Below are 23,614 nucleotides of genomic sequence, written 5' to 3'. Positions count from 1 at the left end.
TGTTGCTGAAGATAATTAAAAAAACAATTACAGCAGTGTACTGGCAGGGATTCCAAACTGGAACACGAGAAATCTAAGCTGGATTCGGAAGAGGACATGGTGCAAGGTATCGCTGACATTAGATGTATTTTTTCTGGAAGGAGGCAATGCCAGAAAGATGTTCAGCAGGTCTCAGTGACTGGGCAAAGACATTCCTCTGTGTGGATCGAGACAGATTTGAGTAACTTTGGGAAGACTAGGAATTGGGACTCTCAACATTTAATTTTGCCCATGTGGAATGTATACGTAGAACAAAAGACAGTTATTGAAACTAAACAAGGGACTATTGCATACTTTAAAATCAGAAGTTATGTGAAAATTGTATATTCTCACAATATTTATTCCATCTCTTTGCTGAGCGTATGATCTGAGAAGCTGGACTATATAAGAAGAACATGACATCAAGATTGGAGGAAGACCCACCAACAAACTGCAAGATGCAGATGACACAACCATGCTTGCTGACAGTGAGGAGGACTTGAGGCACTTGCTGTTGAAAAAAAAACCCCAAACAAACCTGCAACCTTCATTATTCATTACAACTCAAATCGAAAAAAACTAAAATGATCACAACTAGACCAATAAATAACCTCATAACAAATGGAGAAAACAAGGAGATTGTCAAGGATTTCATCTTGTTTGAATCCATAATTAATGCCCATGGAAGCAGCATTCAAGAAATCAAATGAAGTATCGGACTGGGCAGATCCGCTGCATGAGACCTGTTTGACAAGCAAAAGCACAAAGACATCACTTTGAGGATTAAGATAGCGCCGCCCCAAGCCAAGGTGTTTACAAGCACTTCATATGCATTTGAACATTGGACCGTGAACAAGGAGGACCACAGACATTTGAATGATTGCGTTGGCAAAGAATATACAAATTACTACGGATGACCAGAGGAAAACCAAATCTGTCTTGGAGGAAGTACAGCTAGAAAGCTTCTCAGATGTGAAGGTGGTGAAACTTTGTCTCACAGACTCTGGATGGGTTGACAGGAGAGTCCAGGGCCCTGTCAGAGAACACCATTTCTTTGAAAAGTAGAAAGTCGGGGAAAAGAGATGGATGGGTACAGTGGCTGCAGCAGTGAGCTGCAACGAACTCAAACAACTATTTTGAGATGGGTAAGGACTGGGCAGTGTTTGTTCTTGTTTTACATAGAGTATCTATGATTGGAACCAACTCAATGGCTCTTAATAAAAACAAGAACAGGGAATCAAAATTATGGTATACTAGGTAAGGATACGCTATAGAAGTAGTCATAGACCTATTATATATTTACCTTACCACAAACTACTCTAGGATTATGCTTTTGTTTTTTCCTTTTTTAGTATTGCTCAGTGTCCCTGATACAGTCTGTGGATTGGGAAATCCTGCAATTTGGATGCTGTGCAAAGATGCCTAAGACACAAGTAGTAGTGTTCAATGGTTTTCTGCCTTGGTGTTGTTCAATAACCTGTGTTTCCCTTCCAAACGGACACTTCTCCTTTGCCTCTTGATGCTGGGACCACTAGTATTGATTTCTCTGTATTTGGAACCTATGATGAACTTCATGGTGATATTTCCAAAGGAACATTAAACAGAGAGAGCGCTGTATGACTCAATTGACACACAATGCACAAGATTGGATGATGCTGCCTTTCTGTTTACATATAAACTCATATGGTAAATGTTTTCTTGATTAGGGAAGGTCACATTTAAATAATGGAAGTACAGTACAGCACACATGTAATCTAGTAACATAGGCATGACTATCAAGACATAGTTATATAGGCCATAAGTGTACTGTACCAGTACACATCTGGGAGTGAAATTTCTGTATACAAGAGACATGGGATACACGTGTCATCTGTTGACAGCTGTTAGGTTCATTGTGCCTGGTTTTATCGGTTACATCCTGTTCTCCTTCAGGATTTCTGGATTTTACACATATGATGGATACATAAGTGGCTGGACTTTGCCTGAATTGATGTTATTTGGCACATGACTGTACATCTTCCTGAGGGGAAGTCATGGGGAAATGCGTGCAGGGGATATGAAAAAAAATGCTGATTTATGTGAACATTCTCCAAATATTTCTCGGATGGAAGGGACCGATGTAAAAATCGTCCCTGTGGTAAGAGCCCCACATTTACAACTTGATGTCGCTGATGGGGACGGGCTCAAAGATCACAAAGAATGGAGATTAACAGATTGAGATGCAACAGATATTCATAGAGGAAAGAAATGCTGGGGGGGGGCAGTAATGAGGAAGAAGGAGAGAAGTTTCAACAAAGGTTCAATAAAAAGTCTAGCTACAGTTTTGCTAACGACATCAAGTACTTCAGTTGCTTGAAAACAGGGACCCGCAGGCTGACCGCTTTGTTAAGGTTAATAGGCAGACTCAAGACACAGTGAGAAGTTACCAGGAAATAAATGAATAAAGAACGAGGGACGACCATGTAGAAAATTCTCACTAATTGCTTTTCACAAGTGGAGTTATTACTGAAGTGGACACAATGCCAATGTTGTCCAATTCCGTTCCATCGTTGGGGACATTTTCATGATTTGTATACTCTTATGTATGTATTAAAATGCATTCTACATTTATATGACATCTCTCTAGCCCACAAAGAAAAAATAAGGATGGTATTAGAAAGAGTCTGACAATAAAGGGTTATATTGTGATGGAAGAAACGAGATTTGTCCGAATTGATTCCTAATGGAGTGGTCACAATGGAAATGTTTTAAAGTCAAATACTACTTGTAGTGATATGTGCATGGGATACACATGTCTTTTGCAAGCACCACCATTAAACCTCAAGGTCCCTGAACAATACCAAATCAGGATGCCAATCCACATAGAAAACCACCACCCCTTCTGCACACGGATGCGCCAATCTAAAGTAAACTCGGTAGCACGGCTCTTGTCAACTGATGTTTGTAGATGACACCAAGCCTTTGGTTTAGTTGTCCTACTTTTCTAACCCCCCCCCCAGCTTAATCATTTTCCTATTTTTAAAAATGCAAGCCATCTTTTTGGCCGCACTTTCCTTTTTGATAAAATTCTGCTTTGACAAGTGCATGCACATAACTCTTAACCGAAGAACACATGGAAACTTGTCATTTCAAACTTACTGACAATTTTAATGCCATAAATAGAGCAGATGTTTAATACATAATTGATGGCAGTGAACGTCATAAAGAAGTTAAAGTATTCTTCCTCATGAAGAAAGCTTTATTCTTTTTATAGATTTCAGATTGACTTTCTGCCACGCTGTTGACTGAAATTTAGCAGGAAAGGCAAATTGCTACTTTGTCACATTTGCTTTGTTATTTTGACTTGTTTATCTTTAAATATTATTCTCCATTCTCTTATTTGGGGGCTGAAATGCAATATAATTTTATGATTTCCAACACAAAATAAGTAATTTTAAGTGGGAGGGTTCTTAATACATGTAACTTTTCATTCCTCTCATGTATGTAGTTCAGAGAAGAAAAATAGCTTGCTTCTGAGTCTAGAGGTCTGTCTGTGATGTTAAGTTTGCTTCCACTAAACTGAGATGTTTATCCATAATCTCCAAACCACTCAGACTCACTGGAGGATACGGCGCGAACTACAGCCAGCCATAAATCACAGCCAACTTCCACTCTTTTAAGGAGGCGGTTGTCCGCAAGGAAAGCATGCCTGATCATCTGGGACAGATTACAGAAGAGCACTGCCTTCATACAAGGTGTGCGGAAACGTTCTTACCTCTCCACTACGTTCACCATCCCTCCCTTGCTACCACCGAAAGCCCAGAGAAGTGGGGGGAAGTGTGTGCTCTTACAATTCAGAAAAGATGTGATCGATTTCAGGTCGAGGACAAAGGTTGTTCAGGAAAACTCTGTATACTTCTGGAGTGAAATCTTCTTGAGGTATCGACTCATTCTGTAAAACAGAACAACAGGGTCAGAAAAAGGCCATTTATTTTCTCTCTTCTTCTACTTTCTTCTCTCTCTCTCTCTCTCTCTCTCTCTCTCTCTCTCTTCTATCTTCTCTTCCTCCCTCCCCTACCACCTTCTTTCCCTTTGTTCCCTAACTCAACATTCTTTCTTTCGTTCAGAAAGTCAGGGTCAACATTTAGAACACCCCTAGGAGGTTAACAATGGGGTGCATTTGGACACAAGTTTTGTGTGTCCAACACACCGCTTTATTTATTTTTTGTTATCTTTGTACTTTTAAGTTGAAGATGTTTAACCTGCTAAAAAGGTGGTAAGGCCATCTTCTAAGTCCATTCACTAGAATAAGTTCGACATGGAGAAAAACAGGGTCTGTTTTGGTTTTAAACGGATATACTTTTTATTAAGAGTGAAGAGCCTGCAGAAAAGGACTGCCAACATTTCAATTGTGAATCATTATTTTCAAGTGGCATTCCTTCTGGGTTAAATCTGATAACATTGTAAACCAGTTTTCATAAATAGGACGCTCATTATTTTCTCTCTGATTCCCCCTGGTCTCATTGTTTGGAAAACTAGTCACTGATATAAAAAGCTACATCTGTGACTTATTTTTCCGTTTGGGTGTGCTGCCATGGAGATGAGAAGCATGTATTCAACCTTTTATTAACAGGAAGGATATTTTTTGTGCTGTTTTCCTGTTTCAGGTATGTGTTTAGATGCTTATTTTAATTTTGAAGACTTTAAACTGAAGAAAACACCCTTCCTTTCACAACATTCATCCAATTTTCAATGCACATTTATAGAACTGTCAGAAAATATTATTGTCTGGTGTATTGTCTGAAACTGTATACTACTGCTTAGGAGAACTTAGCTTACCACTCGGCTTAGAGCAGGAATCCCATGTTTGTAGAATGAACAAATGAAGGTGTGTTTGCCGTACTAAATCCATTTATAGAGAGGGTGAGAAACCTGTTTTGCAATTACACTTATGAAATGGGGACAATAGTAACCTGTAAACAGACGTCCAAAGGAATTTTTAGGGGGAAGGTCCTTTGGCTACAGTTGTTACATTTTTAGGGGGAAGGTCCTTTGGCTACAGTTGTTACATTTTTAGGGGGAAGGTCCTTTGGCTACAGTTGTTACATTTTTAGGGGGAAGGTCCTTTGGCTACAGTTGTTACATTTTCCAACTCTGTCATCCTTCTCTCCATGCTACCACTGCAGTCAATGTGATTTCAACTCAGAGCGACCTACCGGACCAAGTCGAGCTGCTCCTTAGGGTTTGCGAGATTGCAAATCCTTATGAGAACAGACAGTCTATATTCCTCCCACTGCGAGTGGCTAGTGGGTTTAACTGCCAACCTTGCAGTTAGTAGCCCAACTCTTTACCCACTCTGCCACCAGGACACCTAACTCCCTCTGGATCCTCAGACTGCCATTGAGTCACTTCTTACTCATAGCGACCTTACATGACAAAGTAGAGCTGCCCTTGTAGGTTTTTGAGACTATTAATCTTTATGGAAGTAGAAAGCTTCATCTTCCTCCAGACGGTTCCTAGTTTTGAACTGCTGACCCTTTTCTGAGCAGTCCAACATGTTTCTTTAAATCGATACATGAATCTATATATAATCAGAAATGACCTCGTCTAGCACAGTATTTATGAGTGGCATCAGTGGTTCTGTGATAGAATTCTTTTTTTGCTATCTGGGATACCTTCCACGCCTGGTCAACGAAACTCCTGCACAGCCATCAACCAGCTAGGACTGCAGGCTTTGGGGATGCTATGACATTGAGCATGTTTCTGAAGCGCTTCAGACTAAGGTGGCCTGGGAGGAAAGACCTAGCAATCTACTTCTGAAACTCAGTCAATGAATTATTATTATTTTGTCATGTCTTGCACTGTCTGACGTCTCTCTTCACCCACTTTTCTGTTGTCCAAATGGACTTTAATTCTTTACAGGAGTAGAAAGCCTTGTTTTTCTCCCACAAAGTGGCTGGTGGTTTTGAATTGATCACCTTGTGGTTAAGAATCCTGTGAATTACACCACCAGGCCATGTGTTAATTTTGTGTGTTTTAACGTTGCCATCATTGCTGTTTTGATTTGCATCTCTTGAAAGGCTTGATCATTTCTTCATATATTTATTCATTTCTTGGATGTTGCCTCTGGATGTTTGTGTTCTCTGCCTAATGTTTAACTAAAGTATTCATCTCTTTTTGTTTCAGTTTTCTGTAAAGTTTTGAGATTAATCCCTTGTCTGATATATCATTGTCATTTTTCTCCAACTCTGTGGATTCTCTTTTTACTCTTAAGAGAGTCTTTTGATGTACAGAATGTTTTATTTTTAAGAAATCTATTTTGTTATCTATTTGTTAAGTTATCTATTTTGTCTTCTGCTGGGTTTTCTGTTATGTGTAATAGAGTGTTTATGCTGTGTTAGGTCATTAAGTTCGTTGCCATTTTTTCATTGATGATCTCTTATAGTTCTATGGTTTACATTTAGGTTTAATATCTTTCATGAGTTCTTTATTATTATTATTAATGTGAGGTATAGGCCCTATTTCATTTTTTACCAAATGGAAATCCCATTTTGCCAGCATCATTTATTGAAGAGACTCTCGCATCCCATTGAATGTATGTGGGCCCTTTGCTGAGGGTCAGTTATCTGTAGAAGGATCAATACATTTCTGGATTCTCTATTCTGTTCTATTGGTCTGCAGATCTATTGTCATACAAGTACTAGTATGTTTTCACTACAGTGGCCATGTTGTAGGTTTTGAGGTCTAGGTGTCTAATTTTATAGAACAGTATATTTTATTAAACTTTTAATTATTGTTTGCTTTCTAGCTATAAATATGATATTCCTATTAAAAGGACAAATTTATTAATGGAATCTAAATAAACACACTTATTTCCAATGCTAGTTGCATATTAGCATATATAAAAGAGGAAACGTCTTGACACATTTTCTTTGTCTATTTTATACTCTTGTCTAACCTGAACGTGGGGGACATCACGCATATTTGGATCTAGTGAAGAAAAATGGGAGACAAAAGTTCTGGAGAAGGAAGTCAAAATATCAGCATTGAAAATGAAATACAGCAGGTATAGGATTTAGAAAATGCTGGAGACAATTCCTAATTCTTTGTCTTTTTAACAGGATCCAAATCCACAAAGCTAATTTATACACCCTCCGCTCTTGAATGCCACCTCTAGTGAAGGTGATGCTTCAGGTCCGTTTTCTTGTGTGCTGCAGGCCACAGGCAACATTCAAATACTCTTGGCGTACTTTTCTAGCCAGAGTTCAGACACTCTTTCCTTGCGGCTACACCGTGTTATTTATTTATCAAGTGAAGGCCAATGACAGTAGTAAGAACGTGATGGAAGAGACTCCAGACGTGTGAAGTTCAATGTGGCAGCAACTTGCCAGCCACATGGTTGAGTTAATTAGGTTTAACTTGTATTAAAGTTATTTAAATGAAATAGAATGAAAATTCAGTTTCTCGGGTGAAATAACACTACCATATTAGTCACACATTGCCGCTGCTGACTACCCCATGGGGCAGAGCAGAGACAGACAATTTCTACCACAGCATTGAAGAAAATTCCATTACACAGTGCTTATTGAGACAATTCAGCAGATCACTTTGTTCTAGACATTTAAAAAATAAGCACATTTGTAAATACACCATGACCTAGTATAAACACACACACACATAACTAAGAACGAAATAAATTTTATCAGAAAGTACCTACTCTCACTAGATGGCTTATATTCTCACATAGTCTTTTCTATTCCATGTCTATATGTTTTAAAATCCTAGGGTTTCTTATTTGTTTGTTTAAAATTCTGGCAGCAATGCACAAAAATGAATTTACAAAGGGCCAATGAATCAGAGTCTATAGTTTAAAACTAAAACACTGCAGTTAATAGGGAAAAAAGGAATCTTATTCCAAAAGAAATATGGAGTTGTGGGCACATCGAGATGGAAAATATGCAGAATCATAGACAAAGGAACGAAGGGATGCTATGATTGAGAATGGTTGAGTGGGTACAGAGTTGTGGATCCATGCTGGGTGAATGTGAACTTGGCCCCAGCATTGTGGAATTAACAGTTCAGAAAAAAATTAAATTAATTAAAGCAAAGAGCTGATTAAATCAAACTTTAAAAAATATATGAGATATGACAGGAGACGTCAGGCAGTGTAAGATATGATAAAATAATAATCATTCATAAATTATCAAAGGTTCATGAGGGAGGGGGCAGCAAGGAGGGAGGGGGAAAATGAAGAGCTGTTTCCAAGGGCTCAGGTGGATAAATAATGGGAATGAGGAGGACAACATATGTACAAATGTGCTTGACACCATGGATGTACTATACTAGTTGTACGAGCCCCCAATAAAATGATTTAAATAAAAATTTAAAAGTGTGAGATAATGAGGACAATCTGAACATTGAGTACATATTTCTAGATACTTATCATTTTGAAAGTGATATTTTTTGTGAAGATTTCTAATATTTTACGAATACTCTAGGTATATTTAAGGAGGCCCAGTGGTGTAGTAGTTAAGGATTCTACTGCTAACTAAAAGGTTTAAAAATTTTTTAATAATCAGGTCTTACTTTAACATGAATGAAACTGTTCCTGTCAACAATTAATTTATTCAAACAGATCCTAAGGAATAAAATGTTCTAATGCATATTTTATGTTGACAAATCAATATAATTTTTCCTAGAAAATCAGGAAAATAATTCATTCTCAATATTTTGGTTTTAAAGTTACAAATTAAAAATCAAAGGAGAGACAGATCACATGGAATAGTTAAAAGGAAATCACTGATAATCCTGGATACTTAATGTGGTATTAAGATGGAATTTAGATATGAGTACTTTCAAGAATTAAAATTTTAAAAATACATTTGCATTAGACTTATATTCTAGAAGGGGTAAGAGAAAGCAAATGCCATGGTTAACTTGAGAGGATTTCTTTTATATATTTTATTTTTATCTTCTGTTGAATTTATGTTGTTGGGTGCCTTGAGTTGGTTCTGACTCAGAGACCCGATGCATAACAGAACGAAAGTTCAATTAATTCTTAATTTTCTTTATATCACTTCCATGTATATCAACTAAAAAGCTTGGTTATTTAAAAGATAGAAACTGAAAAAACGAACTCACTGCCATCAAGTCTATGCTGGCTCATAACAACCCGCTGGTGCAGAATAGAACTGCCCATGTGCGTTTTGGAGACAAATTATTTACAGGAGAAGAGAGCCTCATCTTTTCCCCTCAGAGGGACTGTTGGTTTGAACTGTTGTCCTCGTAATTAACAGCTCAACGTGCAACCAATCTGCCATGAAAGCTCCTCTTAAAATAAATCCATGGGTTTATCTCTTATTTTCACCAAAATGCAAATACATCTACCAATGTTAGACCAAGCCTTCAAGACTATGCTAAGTGCCACTAACCTCTTCAAGTTTATAAGGTTTTCAAAGGATTTGGTAGGAATAAACAGTTTTCAGTTCTCAGACGGTTATAGGGTAAAATGGTAAGCTGCTGAATGTGAAAGGTTTTCAGATATCTCATTGAAAGAAGCTTGGGTTATTAAGGTTGCTTTGCTTCTCATTTAAGACACAACACCCCTTTTTAGCAATTCAGCTAACTTTAAGTAAGCCACTGTCATCTCTGAAGGAGAGCCATCAGAAGGAATGTATTATTTCAGTGGATTGTGTTGACCAGAATACAGGTTCAAGTGGATTAATTCTCCCTCACAAGATGCATAAAGATCACGTTTAAAAGATCTCATTAGGATATCCACTGCTTTTGACAATGCCTCTATTTGCAGAACAAAATTAATTCTAGTTTGGAAAAACTGCTAGTCCCTAAATTCTCAGTCATTGAGTCAATGCTGACTTGTAGCGATCCCCTGTGGGTTTCTGAGACTGTCACTGTTTACCGGAGTAGAAAGTCCTGTCTTTCTTCTGTGGAGCTGCTGGTGGTTTTGAACTGCCTCCTATGCAGATCGCAGCCGAACACATTACCACCATGCAGTTTTATCTACAAATTTTAGTATATATATTTTGACTGTTGTGTATTTAATCCAGGGAGAAAGATGGGCTCCCATGAAGAGTTATAGTCTTTGAAACCTGCAGTTCTACCTCGACCTCTACAGGGTCGCTTTAAGTCAGTATCAAGTTGATGGCAGTCAGGGTTTAATACATATGCCTCTTATTGGTATATTCAGAAGCTTTGTGTTAATTGATACAATTTATAGAACTATTTGCTATCGAAATTAAATCACCGCAATAATTCAGCATGGACTCTTGAGGTGACATAGTCAATTCACGGAAACATTATTTCTTCGCACCAATACTTTGTTTGCTTTTCAGATCATTTAAGAGCGCTCTAATTCTGTGAGTTCTCAAAGTAAATTATATTTGACTGGGAATAATGATTTTTCAAAACTTTACGATGAAAGTTGATTTAAAAAAATCCTTAATTTGTTTTCAGATAGTTGTCACTATATTTACAAAGGCATGTATTTTTTCAATTTAAACCTTGTTCCCATTTTGTGAATCTCATTTTTTCTTTTCAAGTTGCTCTTGGCCTGTAAATTTAAAACTATAATAGAAATAGTGAATTGTAAAGACCCAATTTATGTTTATTGACTGAATTGTCAAAATCAAATTGTTTAGAAAATTGCAATTTATTGAATACTAACTGGTTGCTGGATTTGGTTTTCTATTCAGCTTCATTTTCAATTTCTCCTTTGTCTCGCTAGATTTATAATAAAGTTTAAAAATTGATCATTTTATTGCATAAAATGTTAGCCACTAAAGGTCAAATTGGAAGCAGTTGCAGAGAAAAAAATCCATTGACCACCTTCCCAAATCCATCTCTCTGGTTTTCTCTTTATGCATGAACACTGTGGTCTTTTTTCAGTTGCTTAAATCTAGGAATCTCTTTCCAGACTTGGGGCTTTGAACACACTGTTAATTTTCTGGGGCCAGCTTCCCTTATTCCAACTGCAGCATTCAGTACCTTTCTTTCATAGTGCCCTGCTCCTAACTTATAGGAGTTAACTCCCATTCTTCTTGACGAACTCCGCTCACTTTATCTTGTTTACCATCATTTCCTTATGCAGGCACGGAGCAAGAGCTTAAGAAATAATTGTCCTATCAGTGACCGGACCTGATATCTCTCCTGCTTCCAAAGCATCAAGTGGCAAGTTCAAGCATCTTTATTTTACTTACTGAGATGCAGGTTAATGTGCTCTGAGGAGTCCTTCCAAAGCTCTCCCCAGTGTTTGCAGCATCATCTAACTTTCCCATGTACAGCTGAGCACTGAGGATTGAAAGGCAGTCTTTTGATGTTCTCAACCGAAGCTGTTAACACATTTCCCTTTGCTGAACAGTATTTACAAGAACCGCCTGATGCATTTAATGATAGCCTTTAATATTTCCCCCCTGGCTCGGTTGTAAGTTTAAGAATGGCCGCTCAACTTCCGTCACTGCAACATGAACATTGTTAATGTGTTTGACGGGGCTCACGTATTCTTCCTATCAAACATTTTATTCTTTGATAAGTTCTTAATTGTGGTTTAGATACTGGGTAAAATAATTTGTAATAGAAATAATATTTACCAATATTGATGCAATATACACAGTTCTTCCAATAAAAATGGCAACGTCATTTTAGAGCCAACTACTTAGAAAGGCTTTGAAAGATGAAGGCAAATCACGTTATTTTTGGTAGCTAACATTATATTGAAAAGGAGCCCTTGCAACACAATGGCTAATCACTTGGCTGCTAACTGAAATGTCAGAGATTTGAACCCACCACCCATTCTACAGGCGAAAACACATGGAGATCTGCTTTCACAAAGATTACAGCCTAGGAGATTCTATGGGGGCAGCTGTACTCTGTCACACAGGGTCACTCCCATGAGTCAGAATCAACTTGATAGCAGCAACATACATTGAGTACCTCCTACATGTCAGGAAATTTACTTTTTAGTTAAATATTGTCCATGTTTATCCTCTGGTCTACTTTACCACCATATATGAATGGTAGGATGGTCTCTGAACAAGTTTGATCATGTATCTTTCTAAGTAAAAACAAAACAAAACCAACCCCTTTCTAGTAAATTCCCCCCAAAACATGCACATGCATTTGTGTATAAGCATTTATTATCATATCAAATACTGTCAGGGTTTGTAAATCTTAAAAGGAGAAACTGATAAAGGATGACGTCAAATGAGAGAAATGCTCAAGTATCTCCCTAATCTCAAGGCTTTCACACTGTAATTGGCTAATAGGTCAAGGGACATCAACAAAAGCACTAATATTAGCATAGATTGGTAACGTATAAACTCAAATTTTAAATGGCCTTCTGGATAATATCAACCTTTTTGGCCATTGTTTTTTAATAAACCCGATTACATGTCTATTGTGTCTATATTGACAGAGAAGTAAGGCTCATTCTAGATCAAAATAGGTGATGGGTAGCAATGAAAACATAGCCGCCCTCTCTTAGCCTCCAAACAGTAACAAAGAAGCCTCTGGTCTTTTAGACTGAAAATACACTTAGATGTGACTGGAATAATTCTATTGGTTATGGATCACTGTGCACCATTCAGCTGTGATATTTTCAGGAAGGCAATTTGCTTACCCTTGATGATGGAAGACTACAAGCCTCTAAAGCTGTTTCCACTCGCTTCCGGTCGGCGGAAAACAAGCGGTACACGCTGTGAAGGGAAAACGAAGCAGAGGAGGTGTTGAAAGCATACAGGGATCACAATTTATCTGGGCGACGACAACTGGGAAGGTGCCATTTCATCAAATGTATCAACTACCTTTAGACCACAAAACGCTATCCTTTCCTCCGTGCCCTTGCACGTACGTTCTGAAAGACCCAGGCGCCTGCTCTTAAGAAGTCTAGTGTCTAATAGAAAATATTTTGAAATTACGGCGATGACCTGATTAAACATATTGAATCATTAAGCATGCACGTGCACACACACACACACACACACACACTGCCTCAAACGTCTTCTTTTTTTTTTTTTTTTTGAGAGAGAAACTTCACTATAGCTAGTGAATCAAACAAGGGTTGAAAAGACTCTGGTCCATTTCTGTGCCTCTGTCCACCAGCCTGGCTCCAATTGGCGACAGTGGAGGTTGAGGGGTAGAACTCTTGCTTTTCATGCAGGGCCCCAGGCTCTGAATCCAGGATAAACCAAGTCCCTGCATGCGCAGTCCCCACACCTCTGTCTGTGATGGCTTGTAAGGTTGTTAGGATCCGGAATATGATCCAGCAAAGCCCTTCCTGTCTCCAGTCATTTGGTTAAAAAAAATTAAATCCTGGAAAAAGTAATGTCAAACTTTGGGTGAATGGATTCTATGGAAACATTAGAAAACCCAATTTCAGATTCTGCCAGCTTCATGAGAATAATGGTGGAGGTGAGACTGGCTAGATAGGTTTTTGTTCCTAAGCTTTAAAAAAAATAAAAATTCTGTTGTTGGGCTGTTGAAACATTTAACCTTCCTTCCTGATTCTGGGTGGCATTTGAGTCTGCAACCCCTGCTAAAATAACTGTTGAAGAAGGCGGCACTGAGATCGCCCGATTTTCACTCCGAAAGTTGATCTGAATCTCAGATGGTCTTTGGGCTCAACAGCAAACTTTTCCCTCTCCCCTGGCTCCTTGCTTTGGTATTTCTTTGAGATACAACAGGAAACGGGGGCCCAAGGAAGTCTCTCTAAGGAACCCAGGGCCAGAGTAGGAAGCCATGGTATGTAGGGAACTGGGGGTCACTCTGCCTTCCCATGGCTAAGCAGGAGAAGAAAGGAGACAGAATCGTGGCACAGATTCAAGCCTTTGTGAAGCAGAAATGAATAACGAGGCATGCTCACGCAGCTTACTTTTTGAGAGGAATGCGCCCTTCTGGAGTGACTTGCAGCTTAAGTTTAGTGTAGCTGTTGGAGAAGCAGAAAAATAAATGTTTAATTTTTACAAGAGCTTTTTGCTGGAGAATACAATCTATGAAAAAGGACCAGTGTAAATGTAGAGCTGGGTGACCTTTCATGAATGGTCCATGCCTCTGTCAATCACACCCAGCTCAAGACACAGACAGAGCAGGGCCATGTTCCCAGCATCCCAGACGCCTTGCCCCTGCCCCCTCGTAGATCTATCCCCGAGAGGGAATTCTTATCACATTGTTTAACAACAGATTATTTTTGCCTCCCCTTGTAGCAACCAAATCATATTCTTTTGTGTCTCACTTATTTTAATCAGTATTATGCTTTGAGGAACCATCCGTATTATTTTTGCTTCCAACGATGAATCATAAATTCTCTTTGATGTGTATGACGTGAACAGAGCAACGGCATATCTTTCTTCAACTGTTTATGGATACATGGGCAGAGAGATGGAGAATTCTCGAACATTGCTGATGAAAATGTAAATCGAGACTGCCCCCTGAGTGTTTACCTTATGACCCAAGAGTCTCACAGCTAGCTATATGGACAACATCAAGGTTGACAGTATGTTCCTAAAAGACATATTCTAGAAGTTCCATAACTACTATTCAGAGGGAGTTACTCATATCTGGATTGCATTTTTGTGATAAATAGTAATTTAGCCAAGTAGATACTCTACTAATTATAAAGTCTTGTATTTCAGAACATCTTGTTTATCATTGCGCCTTTGTCAACATCACCGGCACAACAGATATTCTAAAAATATTGCTTAATAGAGCGTGGGGTCAAAGAAGAGTTAAAGGGGAAAAGGCAGGGGGAGAAGAGGAAGGTGTACAGGAAGTGTACTTGAGATGACAAATTAATTTAGGAGACAATATGACCATACAATAAAGCATTCAAATGATAATCTATGTGGTACTCGGTAACATTTATAGAAGAGTTAAAAAAAAAACAATGTGAGCTACAGAGGCCGATCTTGTATGATAGGTTTGTCTTACATAAGAAGACGGAAGAAATATGTGGCAACAGAGACGATCACCTAATGATGCTTCTGCTTGTGGTTTTGATTTAAAGGCTTCCCGCCCTTCTGAAAAACCATGGCTTCCTAAATGAAAACACAACCAGAAACCCTTTGCTGCTCATCTGGCATAATTCATGTTCCTTGGTCAAAGCGTGTTTAGAAACGTTGGTATAATCCCAAAGCAATTTCATAAGCATGCTTTGCTTCTCTTTTAAAAAACAAAGCCAAGCTATCTGGGCGCATGGAGAAAAGCTTTGAGTACTACATCCTCTCCTCTGGTAATGTTGTCTCTTAATTTGCAAAGGTAAACGCTTTGTTATCACTTGTTGCTATTAGCTTGTCTCTAGTTTGCTCCTAAGTTACTGCGTGACCCATGGACAATGGAAAGAAAGACTGCCCAGACTGTGCCAACCCTGGATCGGTTGGCAAACAAACTCTAGTGATCCACAGGGGTTTTCTATTTCTTTCTTCTTCTTTTTTTTTTTTTAACACAACGGGTTTAATAGCGAAGATATTTTATTGTGCGTTCGGTGGCATTTTGCACAGAATATTTGGTTTCTAGCACTATTAACTGCCATAGTTTCACAATCTCAACACGGAGTGTTGTATCACACTGGCTACTATGTGCACAACGCTTCTTTTCATTCTAACCTCTCTTCCGCGTTCTTTCTCTTTTCTAACATCTGCTATGATGGTCTACTCCATTGGAATCAGGACATCAACCTTTCGATCAGAGAGGCCAGGAAGTTTCTTTGTCATCTATCACAGGCCTAAACCTCTAGAGAAATGAGTGATGTATGTTCATTCTCTTCCTCAGACTTATATTAAAACAACCAAAACATATGTTGATGCAGAGATTCTCCAAAAGTGATATTGTTTGGTTCCAAGCACAGCTGCCTGTGTTTGGATGTGTCTTCCTGTCGTGTGTCAAAGGCGCTGACAGTCAGGGGCGCTCAGCCCAGATGTGCATGCACACGGATGTACAGCTTGGAGAAAAAAAGCAACTTCTCTTGGAAATCTTGCCATATGGAAGAGGGAAGGGAAGTGTACCCTAACAAATAAATCCCCAAGGACACTATGTGCTTAGCCACGTGCGAAGTCAGTGTCAGTGCAGCGTACACACAGAGTCACAAAGGAAAACGGAAACAGATTCCGAAGAAACCACCTCCTTAGCGATAAAACCGCGAACCTACTTACGCCTTTTCTAGAAATGCATCTCTGGACATGTTTTGCGCCAGCAGGTTTGTGGCCAAGCTGAAAACCTCATTCGTCCATTCCTGAAAATGTAAATCATGACATTAGTTTACATCCTGCACACTCATTAGATGCATGCGTTTAGCTTGGCTTCCAGGAAGACACATTGTTCAGTCTGTATGCTGACCAGTAGCCTTGTCATTGTTGGAAAAAATTACATCACTCTATGAATATCCTGAGCGACTTCTCTTCTCTTCAAGGAACTGTTCTTTACATATAAAGGAAGCCTTTCCATGTTTTAAACTTTGGAGCATTGATAGGAAACCGAAGAGCTGCCTTTCAACCACTGAACCTATTTTACTATTTTTCTTTTTGCATTATAAACAGATAAAGAATGAGAGACAATATCTTTGAAATATATTTTCACCAGAAATGAAAATACCATTTACAGAAACGAAAACAGATTTTTTTCCCCAAAACCATTTTATTAGTAGCTAATCCAAACATTATACTCTTCCACAGTGTAATTGCATCAAGCAGTATTGCTCAATTGCTAACCAAATCCGTTTCAAGGTATTTTATTGCTTTTTCAACTCCCTCTTATCCCCCCCCCATCTCCCCCAGGAACCCTTATTCTAGTTGTGTCCCTAGAGATTCACCTATCCTGGGTTCATATTCGGAAACACATAGGAAAGCATGCATCAGAGATTCAAGAGAGCATCAACAGTGACAAAATACAACAGAGATAGACCAGATCCAGCCCGGAGTGGGCCAGAGGGAGATCAAGTGACAAGATGTGAAAACTCAAGTAAGATTGATCATTTTAATCTACTGTAGTCATCTCTCCAATAATTTGTTCAAATATTTGTATGATAACCAGATTATTCCTATAATTTAATTATGAGGAGAGGAAAATCACTGGATGTTTTAAAAATGTTTATTTAAAATTCTAGAAGTTCTCTGACAATTGCAGTCACAGTGCCACACAATGTCCAGTATTTTTCTTCCCTACAGCCCAGTCAATATTTCATTGCTCTTACTATAAGCCTTACCTCACCCCTATCACCAGTGGTTTTACTTGGCTTTGGGGGAAAAATTGGGACATCTAAGTAGGAGCCCAACTCCAGATGATGACTTTTAAGACAAAATAAGCTTCCTGGTCCCTCTTATTTCCCCCATCCCCAAATCATCTTATTAGAACAAAATGCAGACATCGTACCATTCAACAGTTCAGTAATAATATAAGCATTGTTGTACAATCTTTACCATAATCATTTTCAAAACATTTCCTCCTTGTACTTCTTCATGTCAGCTCCCATTACCCACCCCCTCACTTGCCATACTCCCACTCAACCAAGTTTCATATATCAAAACACATGGAAAGATACAGAACAGTGAGCCAAGAACACTACCAATAATACCAACATACAACCGAGATAAGCCCCAATTTGGAAAGGAAAACAGAAAATATTAAAAAGTAGATAAATCTCAAAATGTATTGGAAGAGGGATCAAATTTCAAGGGTTTACGCATTCCTGTCAGAGTTATCCTTCTGATGTACCATAATTGTTTCTCTAATGCTCTGTCTGATCACCAGGCTATCCCCATCTCTCACTTGGAGTTAGACGGGAATCACTGGAGGCTTATGCCACGTGTAGATCCTGCGAATATATTTTGGGCTTCCTCTCTTATCCATAGTCTTCTGCAAACCAGAATCTCACAATTGAAGCTCTGATACCATTTTCTCTTTTGAACTTGGATGATATCATTTACAGTCCTTGGATCACAGATGTTGCTGTGCTTCTTCCATGGGGGCTTAGTTAACATATCACTTACATGACTGCTTGTTTGAAACAAACCAGTAAGATAATAGATACTATTCTTTCTGTTAGCTGGGCACCATCTACTTTCTTCACTACACTTTGCTGTGGCACCTGTATCTTACATGCTTGCTTCCCGAGGGTGAGGTTGGAGGAAGGGCCGTCATTAGAACCAATTGTTCTTAGAGAGGAGCTAGGGTGAAGTGCGAGCCCCAAGTATATATTTTCTATCTGCCTCTGGTTCAGCTTATAGACATCTTTGGCATTTTAATGGTAGATAATCTCATTGATCATCTATCTCCCAAGAGCATAAAATCCTTTTGCTTACAGTGTCATGGATTTTGAGATAAGTAAAATTAGAGAGTTTAACCATATCCCGCAAACACTGGCTGATGAAGATCAAGGATTGTAGCCTTCAGTATGGATTATAGCTTAACATAAAGAAAGCAAATCGCTTCACAACTGGACTAATTGATTATGATAAACAGCAACATTATGATAAATAGCAAACATTTTAAGTTGACAAGGATTTGGATCCACTATCAATGCTCATGGAAGCACCAGTCAAGAGATCAAATGATGAATTAGGTACATCTGCTGCACAAGACCGCTTTAAAGGATTGAAAATCAAAGATGCAATTTTGAGGATTAACGTATGCCTGAATTTCAATCGCCTTATATGCATATAAATGTTGGACACTGAATAGGGAAAACCAAAGAAAAATTGGTGCCTTTGAATTTTGGTGCTGGCAAAGAATACTGAAAGTACCCTGGACTGCAAGAAGAACAAACAAAGAAATCTGTCTTGTAAAAGGGGCAACAAGAATACTCCTTAGAAGCAAGGACGGCAGGACTTAGTCTTCTGTATTGTAGCCATACTGACTGCAGTCTCTGGAGAAGGACGTCAGGCTTGGTAATGTAGAGCGGCAGCAACACAGAGGAAGAACTTTGCCAAGGTAGATTGACACAGTGGGTATAACAATGGGCTCACACGGAGCAGTTTCGTTCTGCAATACATAGTGTCATGAGGAGTTGGAACCTACTTGATGGCACCTAACAATAACTTTAACAAATAGCCATCTGATATTATCATCACTGACTAGGCTCTCTTTTCATTGAAATCAAGCCTCTCAAGTTAAACTAGCTTGTATACCTTGTTTAGTTGTATTTAATGTTTCTTCAAGTGTTTTGCTTGCTTGGAGACTTTTTTTGTTTAGTTTGTTGTTGTTAGGTGCCAACCAGTTGGTTCCAGCCCATAGCAACCCTATGCAGGACAGAAAAAAACACTTGCACTCCTTCACTATCCTCACAATTGCTCCTATCTTAAAACTTACTGCCAGGGAGTCATTTCCAACCCTGAGCCACCCTATAGGGCAGGGTAGAATTTCCCTCATGGATTTCTGAGACCTTAAATCTTTAAAGAAGTAGACAGTCTTACCTTTGTCTCATAGAGCTGCTGGCGGATTCAAACTGCTGACCTTGTGTTTAGCAGCTCACAGTGCAGCCCCCTATAGCACCAGGGCTCCTTCAGTTAATGTTAGCTCTTTGAAAAAGTTTATATATATATATATATATATATATATATATATATATATATATATATATATATATATATATATATATATATATATAATCACATTATGTCAACATTTTCATTTCCAAATGTGGAATTCCTAGAATCCACTGTTATTCAAGAGCTAAAAACGCAGGAAACTAAAGTGCAGAATAACCCAATTGGTGTTTGGGTGCTAATGTCAAGCTATGGTACAGTGAACTACGAGAATGGTATGTGTCTTAGTTTGGCACCTAAAGCAAATCCTGAGACAAAGGTATACAAGGAAGGGGTATATTAAATGAAATTGTCCTAGACAATGTTGGGGATGGAGCCGGAATGAAAGGATGGGGAGGCAAGAGTGAGATACCTAAATCCTGAATAGAGTAACCTGGTTGAATCCCACCCTGTGTAAGTAGGTCACACCCAAACGTTGAGTGCTCTGATCATAGACCTCTGCTCCTATTAGTTCTCAGGGTGGGGTCAGTGGGGTGGGGGATAGTGATCCCTAGGTTCTCCTGGCTGTTTTTGCTAGCAGAAAAAAATGACTTCCTACAGCCAAATATAAGTCAGCCAATAAAAATGGCAGAGGGAATTCAGTAGACAAGGGCAGAGCACTCCCAGAATCCACAGCAGCCAAACCACCTAGGTACTGGTTCCACTCATAAAGACCTGATCAGATTCAGAGACGGTGAATCTTTTGGGGAGAAGGAAGCCTCATTTTCTTGCAGACAGTCAATGGCCTTAAGCTATAGGCTAGCAGCCTAGTTCACAGTGCCACCAGGTCTCCTTTCTACTGCAGCAAGATCCCTCACAGATCAGGAATTTTGGACCCTGAAGTAGCTACTCTGTGCATGTATAGGATGTGTAGTCAGAGTCTTGGGAACTTGGTTTGGTTCATATAGGTTCTAGAGTAGTGAGTGCTTCTCAAACTTCCAAGTGGGAACAAATCACTGGGGATCACATGAAAATGCAGATGCTGATTCAGTCGGTCTGGGAAGGAACTGAGATTCTTTATTTCCTACAAGTTCCTAAATGTGACGGATGCTTTGAGGCATAGCTCCTAGGGTAGACTGGCAACATTGGCAGAAAGCTTGTTAGAAATGTAGAATTTTTGGCTAATTGACAATCTACAGTTTCCCATGAACTCTTTATATTTTACACACATATTAAAATTTTACTGCTGGTCTAGAACTCATACTGTTGAGTAGCAAATTATTAGAGGACTGGTCTTAGTAAGTAGCATTGCTTTATCTGCTTCTCAAACACAAAACAAAATCTTAAAATGTGACCTCCAAATGAATAAAGGAAAGAACACATAGAGTTGTATTAAGAATGTCATGGTTTGTTTTTTGTCATAGGTTTGTTGTTGATGTTTTCTTTTATGTTGTTGCTTGGTTTTACTCTGTCTTGTTTTTGTGCATGTTATTATCTCTGCAGGTCTGCTAAATAAGATAGGCTGGATGAACAATCTGGAGGAGAAAACAATGGGATCAACAGTTCCGGGTAGGCATGGGAGACGGGGAGGTGGGGAAAGGTAGTGCTGTTAACAAACGCAGGGACAAAGGAAGAACAAGTGATCCAAATCGGTGGTGAGGAGGGTGTAGGAAGCCTGGTAGGGTGTGATCAAGGTTAATGTAACCAAGAGGAATTACTGAAACCCAAATGAAGACTGAGCATGATGGTGGGACAAGAGGAATGTCAAAGGAAATAGAGGAAAGGGATAGGAGGAAAAGGGCATTTACAGAGGTCTGAATAAAGGCATGTACATATGCAAATATATTTATATATGAGGATGGGGAAATAGATCTATGTGCATATAATTATAGGTTTAGTATTAAGGTAGGAGAAGGACATTGGGCCTCCACTCAAGTACTCCCTCAATACTTTCTTCTATAAAATTGGCATTGTATGATGCTGACCTTCCCAACAGAACCGCTGAAGACAAAGCAGGTGAAAAAGCAAATGTGGTGAAGAAAGCTGATGGTACCCGGCTATCAAAAGATATAGCATCTGGGGTCTTAAAAGCTTGAAAGTAAACAAGTGGCCACATACCTCAGAAGCAACAAAGCCCACACAGAAGAAGCACACCAGCCTGTATGATCACAAGGTGCCGAAGGGATCAGTTACCAGGTATCAAAGAACGAGAAACCATATAATTGTGTGCTCACCTCCATGATACGATCACTGAAGACAAATGGGTGCATAAGCAAATGTGGCGAAGAAAGCTGATGGTGCCCGGCTATCAAAAGATACAACGTCTGGGGTCTTAAAGGCTGGAAGGTAAACAAGCAGCCATCTAGCTCAGAAGCAACAAAGCTCACATGGAAGAAACACACCAGCCTGTGTGGTCAAGGTGTTGAAGGGATCAGGTATTAGGGATCATCAAAACAAAACATCTTATCATAGTGAATGAGGGGGAGAGTGTGTAGTGGAGACCCAAAGCCTATTTGTAGGGCAATGGACATCCCCTTACAGAAGGGTCTTAGGGAGGAGAAGAGCCAGTCAGGGTGCAATGTAGCAACTATGAAACATACAACTTTTTTGTAGTTCCTAAATGCTTTCTCCTCCCCCACCATCATAATCTCAATTCTAATTTACAAGTCTGACTAGACCAGAGGATGTACACTGGTACAGATAGGAACTGAAAATCCAGGGAACCCAGGGTGGAAGATCCCTTCAGGCCCAGTGATGTGAGTGGCGAGAGTAAAGGGAAGAGTGAGAGGGTAGAGGGAGGTGGGTTGTAAAAGGGGAACCTATTACAAGGCTCTATATGTGACCTCCTCCCTGGGGGATGGACAACAGAAAATGGGTGAAGGGAGATCTCGGACATTGCAAGATATGACAAAACAATAATTTATAAATTATCAAGGGTTTATGAGGGAAGGGCGAAAGGGGAGGGAGGGGAAAATGAGGAGCTGATGCCAGGGGGTTAAGTGGAGAGCAAATATTTTGAGAATGATCAGGGCAATAAATGTACAAATGTGCTTTACACAATGGATGTATGTATGGATTGTGATAAGAGTTGTATGAGCCCCTAATAAAATGATTATAACAAACAAAAAGGGAATTAAAAAAGGGCAGGCTTGGTGCTTAAATAAAGGTTGATGGAACCCATGGAGTGGGGGGGGGTGGAAAGAATGTCATGGTTATGAAGATAAGACCCAAGTAGCTTAATTTAAATGGTTCCATCAATGCTTCAAAAGATTGTGAAATACGTCTTGTTGTAGGGTAGACAGATCCTACCTAGTTCACCAACCAAAATAACAAACTCACTACCATCCAGTCAGTTGTGACTGAGAGCGACCAACAGGACGGAATAAAATGGCTCGTGTAGGTTTCTGAAATGGCATCGCTTTCAAGAAGTAGAATGTCTCATCATTCTCCCAACAAGAAGCTCAGGGTTTTGAACTGCTGACCTTGCATAGTGGTTATGTGTTGGGTGTAGTGGTTATGCCCCAATTAATATAATGTTGGAAAGACAACTTTTCTTTAATCTGAAGGATTAGCTTTTGTACTTTCAGAGATAAAGTTTTGAAGTTGATTTCTTGGTATGGTTCAGTTCCTGTCTATTTGAATGCTGAAGCTCAATTGGCCTTTTCTGCCTTATGATCAATTTCTCCTCATGGTGGGGGTCAGTGGGGGTGGGAAGAGGCAACGAGAGAAAATGGCTCCAAAGAACTCCATGAAGCTACAGAATGCCAGCTTGGGGTTAAATATGTAGGCTCACATATTACACGTTATTGGAGACTGTACACTATAACCCCTTATCCCACAGACCCCTGTGAAGTTACTGAGACATCAGTCGTAAAAATAGCAGAAATACAATCTCCCCTTCTCTCTCTCTACCAGGGCACAAAGTTAATGCCTTTGATTTCTGAAGCTATTAAAGTCTATTGTTCTTTGCATGGGTTTCAAGTGTTTGCTCGATACTTTTTCCAACAACTGTTTCAGATGATTTGAATATTTACTCTGCACTGGACTAAGTTCTTTACATTTAATGATTCAATTAATTCCCATAACAAATTCTGTAGAATATTGAAGCTGAGGATTCCAAAAGTCAAAGCACTCACAAACCTTATCAATGG

At 39.2% G+C, this 23,614-nt stretch overlaps 1 protein-coding gene across 2 annotated transcripts in view; it reads right to left on the bottom strand.

Moving 5' to 3' along the window:
• The window catches only part of PLCB1 (phospholipase C beta 1), an 839,164-nt gene that overhangs the window by 281,231 nt on the left and 534,319 nt on the right, over nucleotides 1–23,614 (bottom strand). For both annotated transcript variants that reach the window (XM_075563986.1, XM_075563987.1), the window contains exons 5-8: nucleotides 16,158–16,237; nucleotides 13,883–13,936; nucleotides 12,632–12,707; nucleotides 3,849–3,949 (exon numbers count right to left, since the gene is read on the bottom strand). In XM_075563986.1, coding sequence (XP_075420101.1) covers nucleotides 3,849–3,949; nucleotides 12,632–12,707; nucleotides 13,883–13,936; nucleotides 16,158–16,237 — 311 coding nt within the window. The remainder of the gene's footprint in view (nucleotides 1–3,848; nucleotides 3,950–12,631; nucleotides 12,708–13,882; nucleotides 13,937–16,157; nucleotides 16,238–23,614) is intronic.

Source organism: Tenrec ecaudatus, chromosome 12, assembly GCF_050624435.1.
Source record: "Tenrec ecaudatus isolate mTenEca1 chromosome 12, mTenEca1.hap1, whole genome shotgun sequence".
Lineage (NCBI taxonomy): Eukaryota > Metazoa > Chordata > Mammalia > Afrosoricida > Tenrecidae > Tenrec > Tenrec ecaudatus.
The sequence above is the reverse complement of the archived record's forward strand: the minus strand, read 5'-3'. Positions and strand labels throughout refer to the sequence as shown.